At 44.6% G+C, this 4,644-nt stretch overlaps 1 protein-coding gene across 1 annotated transcript; it reads right to left on the bottom strand.

The window, feature by feature from the left end:
* Positions 1 to 304: 304 nt before the first annotated feature.
* On the bottom strand, positions 305 to 4,063 carry drd1b (dopamine receptor D1b). The gene is made up of 2 exons (XM_014018990.1): positions 3,846 to 4,063; positions 305 to 3,024 (listed from the first exon to the last, which is right to left on the bottom strand). The coding sequence occupies exon 2, from the start codon at positions 2,623 to 2,625 to the stop codon at positions 1,234 to 1,236; it is 1,392 nt and encodes a 463-aa protein (XP_013874444.1). The 5' UTR covers positions 2,626 to 3,024; positions 3,846 to 4,063; the 3' UTR covers positions 305 to 1,233.
* Positions 4,064 to 4,644: the final 581 nt, after the last annotated feature.

Genomic DNA, 4,644 nt, shown 5'->3' on the forward strand with positions numbered 1-4,644 from the left:
CAAAAGGTCACTAAGTGTCACTTGCATTTCGGCTGAGTGAACCTGCTGCTTCGCCTCCTCTCTACAAATGCAAAAGWTTTCCGTTTGAATATTTGCATTCGTATTCTGATTTGTAAACCGCCTTGTACTTGCCAAGCAGAGTCCCATCAAATCCYCCTCAAGTGGGCAGATTTAGGACCTAAAATGGAGGGCTGCCAAAGGAGATGGTGTGGAGACAGAAAGACAGAATTAAGAGGAACGGTGTCGCAAAATAGCCTGTTGATGGCGAGGGACAGAGGGCACGTGAAGGAGAAAGGAGGAAATATAGATGAGACGCAAATGAATTGCTTTACTAAAATGCAGCAGAGATGGAGACAAAGTTGATTAAAAAGAAAAAAAGAAGGCAACAAYGTCAAAAAATGGGGGGAAATTCAGATGAGACAAAGTGTTCGGCCCTGGCTTGCCGAGGATCGAAGAGAAACAGGATACGGGGAACGGAAATTCAACCACAACAGTCATTTTTCCACTTCCACGCCTTTCTCTTTTCCACTTAAAGTTGGACCTCACATTTGACTTTTATATAATCTAAGAAATATTTAACCCCTGCTTCATTTAGCCTGAATCAGAACACTGCTCTTTAAAAAATCAAACAAATTGCAATTATAATACAGGTGTTCATTTTGCAACAAAATTGTTTCAAATTTCAAATAACTGCAATAAGTAACTTATTTTACTGCAATAACTTACCCCCATTGTTCTCTCCTTCATGAAACACATACAAAGCTCCTACCTATATGATATTTTACTAACACTACATTTTCTTTCTTCTTTGAATATATTCTCTTACAGAATAGTGACATTACCGTAGATTATACACATGCAGGAGTATACATCTTTGAAAACATGTAAAAATGTATACAAATGCATTGTTTTTCTGCTTTAATGTACATGTTTTCAACATTTATCATCAAATGTATAATTTCATCAATAAATGCTGAAAGTATTTTGCAGATAGTTATATCCAGAATAAAGTGCCTTTACTTGAAAACATTCTGTAGGGTTTTTTTTTGTTTGTTTGTTTGTTTTGTTTTTCCTCGTATTTTTGCTGACAGTCTTAGTCCTGTCACTTGGTTATATTTTTGTTATATTCTCAGAAATGTTTTTAATATTTCTTCATACCATTCTCCCATGTGGGCTTTTCTTTCAGCTCTTCGCAGTTTCGTATTTTTTTATCCATCTTTGCCAAACATTTTCTCAACATGTCACAGTTTTATGCTGCCCGTTCTGAGTCATGGGATTGATCTTTTCCAGAGTGACCTCAGTGTCGCTGTCCAAATTCCCAGAAATGGCTGGGGAGGGTTTCTCTAGAGTGTTGTTGCCCGTTTCGACKTCCATCACCCCCCCTCTGCATCCGTCTTTCTTCTGTAACTCCTCCTCCTGACACAGGATGCTGTGGGGGATCACGTAACCTCCCGAGTTGTTGCCCTCCTTCGGGATSTGGCTCTTGGGCTGATACTGAGAGTTGGGGTTGGAGGCGGGGGCGCCCATGTTGTTGTTAATACTGACGATCTCGATGGCGTTGCTCCCCGGGCAGAGCCGGTGGCAGCCCAGGAGGATGGAGAAGGCCTTGCGGAAGTCTGCGTTGAAGGCATAGATGATGGGGTTGAGGGAGGAGTTCGCCCAGCCGAACCACACAAACACATCGAAGGTGGTGGAGCTGATGCAGGGGAACTCCGTGGACCCGTCTGGCAGGTTGACCTCGCAGAACGGAACCATGCAGTTCAGGATGAAGAAGGGCAACCAGCAGCACACAAACACACCCATGATMACCGAGAGTGTCTTCAACACCTTGGTTTCTCGCTTGAACGACATTTTAAAGGAGCTCTCGCTGTCCATGTTCGAACTGTTCCCCATGCTGCTGTGGCGGTTTTTGGCACTCTCCGCCGCTCGCTCCAGGGCMGAGATTCTCCGGATCTGTTTCTGAGCGATGCGGTAGATCCGGGTGTAGGTGACGAGCATGATCGCCACAGGGATGTAGAAGCTGATGAAGGAGGAGGAGATGGCGTAGGTTCTGTTAAGACTGAAGTCACAGTTGTCGTCGGGGGGCAGGTCACTGGTGCCGTTGAGCTCTGTGTAGCTGGTGGTTTCAGCTTTATGCCAGTTAAGCTGAACTGGGATGAAGGAGATGAGCAGAGAGAGGGTCCACGCCACACTGATCATCAGACACGCCACTTTCGGGGTCATCTTCCGTTCGTAACGGAACGGGCTGGAGATGGCCCAGTAACGATCGACACTGATGACACACAGGTTCAAGATGGAGGCAGTGGAACACATGATGTCAAACGCAACCCAGACATTGCAGAAAGCTCCGAACGGCCAAAACCCCACAATCTCCATGGCCGCCTTCCATGGCATTACCAAAATCGCGACCAGAAGGTCAGAGATAGCCAAAGAGATGACGAACAGGTTCGTGACCTTCGACCTCAGGTGTCGAAACTTGGTGACGGCGACGCACACGAGGGTGTTGCCCAACAGCGTGGTGAAGATGAGCAGGGAGAGAAAGCATCCTGTCAGAACGCGTTTGGATGAGTCTCGCTCCGGCGTGAGCTGCTTGCCATCTCGTACGGTTGAGAAATTTGCATCCATTGTTTTTAGTGCCCTGCTTGTAAAGCGAGAGAAGGGGGGTGGGTGAAAGGGGATGTCAGCAGTCACCCCATCACATCCCCAGCCCTGCAGCAGCTGCGCCTCTGTCGGGAGCTTTAGATGGACGCCGTCACTGGCGGAGAACTGAACTGTCTCGGCACCAGCTCTCCCACTGACTGGGTTATCCTCAGGCTTCTTGTCACAACCACCATTTTCATGCAAGCACCGCTATAAATGTTTRACAAAATCTCCCTTCAGAAATCCGGGTCCCCAAAATGCCAAGTTCACAGAATTCTGCATCAGATGAACCGAGAGTCGTCATTCTAGTTTGTAGAGTGGGGAGAATTTRCCAGCTTTTCTTTGCTTTTCTTCTTCAAGTTAACAGTTTCTTCATGAAATTTTCTGAAACAAACAAACAAAAAACATATAATTCAAGAAAAGTCCTTCATTTCTCCTCTGTCTATGGCATGCTGCATCTGCAAAGCCTTGGGCAAAAGTTTCACAGCATGTTGTTGCTGAGCTTTTGAGTCAAAAGAGGTTTTGCCAATCATTAGGCTTATATACCACCACATCAATACCTCATATTGATGGTTTTCGTGCTGCGTTTATCTGATTTGCTTAATGATCTTTGAGGCGTGTCTCTGTGATTACTGGTCCCTGGATCCACCCCATTAGATGCTTTTAAAAATTATAATGTTTTCTATTTTTAAAACAATGAAAGTCTTTCTGTTGGCACACTATAACAACTTTTCTGTCAGCATTCTGAGCAAAAAATATAATAAAATAAAATAATAATAATGGTTTAGGACTCCTAACATCCCATTTTAAGGCAGATAAAATGCATATTAATAAGCAAAACATTTTAAAAGTGCTCAAGGCTGGTTTCACAGTAAAGGTAAATTCCTCGTGAGTTTTCTGGCCATTTGTGCCAACAAGGATGGCATCTGCTTTTCTTTCAAAAATTACATTTTCTGACCAACCACCTGAATTTAATCTGTCCTTGAAAAACAAGCGCTTCATCTGCTCCTGCTGAGTTTTTCTGCCCAAAAGCGTGCGCCTCGCTGCGTGACAAGGTGGACATTTAGAGACACTGAGGCGTATTTGGATAGGATTTAAACTCTGACCTAAAACTCAACCCCTTATTCAACAAATGTTAAAAAAAATATTTCACCTTAAATCGACCTCAACTTGTGTTTTTATGAAGTTAATGTAAAAGGGCTCACCTTTTCTGTGCGCTCTTCCACGGGGAGTCTGTGTTGACGCGGTCCTCGGGTCTTTTATGACTCCTTTCCGCTTTTCTCGTGCTTGCCAGCGTCATCCTTTGTTGTGCAACATTCAGCCTGGCAGTTCTGCGATGTGACAACGGGTGTGACCGGCCGCCGGAGAGTGATGGGAATGATTCTGATCTCTCCAAGAGCGCTGCCGCGCGCGCCCCTCTCTCTCTCCGCTCCGCTGCTGCTGTGCGCCACGGTCTCTGCCACATCTGCTCCATTCAGGGAGATTGCCAGGGCAAAGTCATGTAAGCTCAACCTACACGGCTTACCTAAATAGTTTAAGCTGTATGACTTTTCTTTTTTTTTAAGTTTGTGTCAAAAATCATCAGGACTAAAACTGCAGAGAAGCTTTCTTGTCCTTGAAATGACTTGTAAAAAATYCTAACATGGTTTTTTTTCTATTTTTGTAGACATCATTGCTGGTCATTTACACCAAATAGCTGCTGAAAAGATAAGATGAAAAGTTAAAGGATGAGCTAAAAAAGAATTGTCCAAACATCCTGCGTTGAACCTGCTTCCAGTAGAGGCCCAATGAGGCCATCTACTGGATGCAAAGATAGCAGGAGAGTTGCTTCTGAGTGAGCTGAAGCCACGAAAAATTACCATCACCTGAATAAACATGACCTCTAAATCTGAACTAGCTGAGACTCCACAGCAGGGAGGGGCATGAAATCAGTGTGGAGGCATGAAATCAGTGTGGAGGCATGAAATCAGTGTGGAGGCATGAAATCAGTGTGGAGGCATGAAA

The sequence above is a fragment of the Austrofundulus limnaeus genome, unplaced genomic scaffold, assembly GCF_001266775.1.
Source record: "Austrofundulus limnaeus strain Quisiro unplaced genomic scaffold, Austrofundulus_limnaeus-1.0 Scaffold207, whole genome shotgun sequence".
In the NCBI taxonomy this organism is placed as follows: domain Eukaryota; kingdom Metazoa; phylum Chordata; class Actinopteri; order Cyprinodontiformes; family Rivulidae; genus Austrofundulus; species Austrofundulus limnaeus.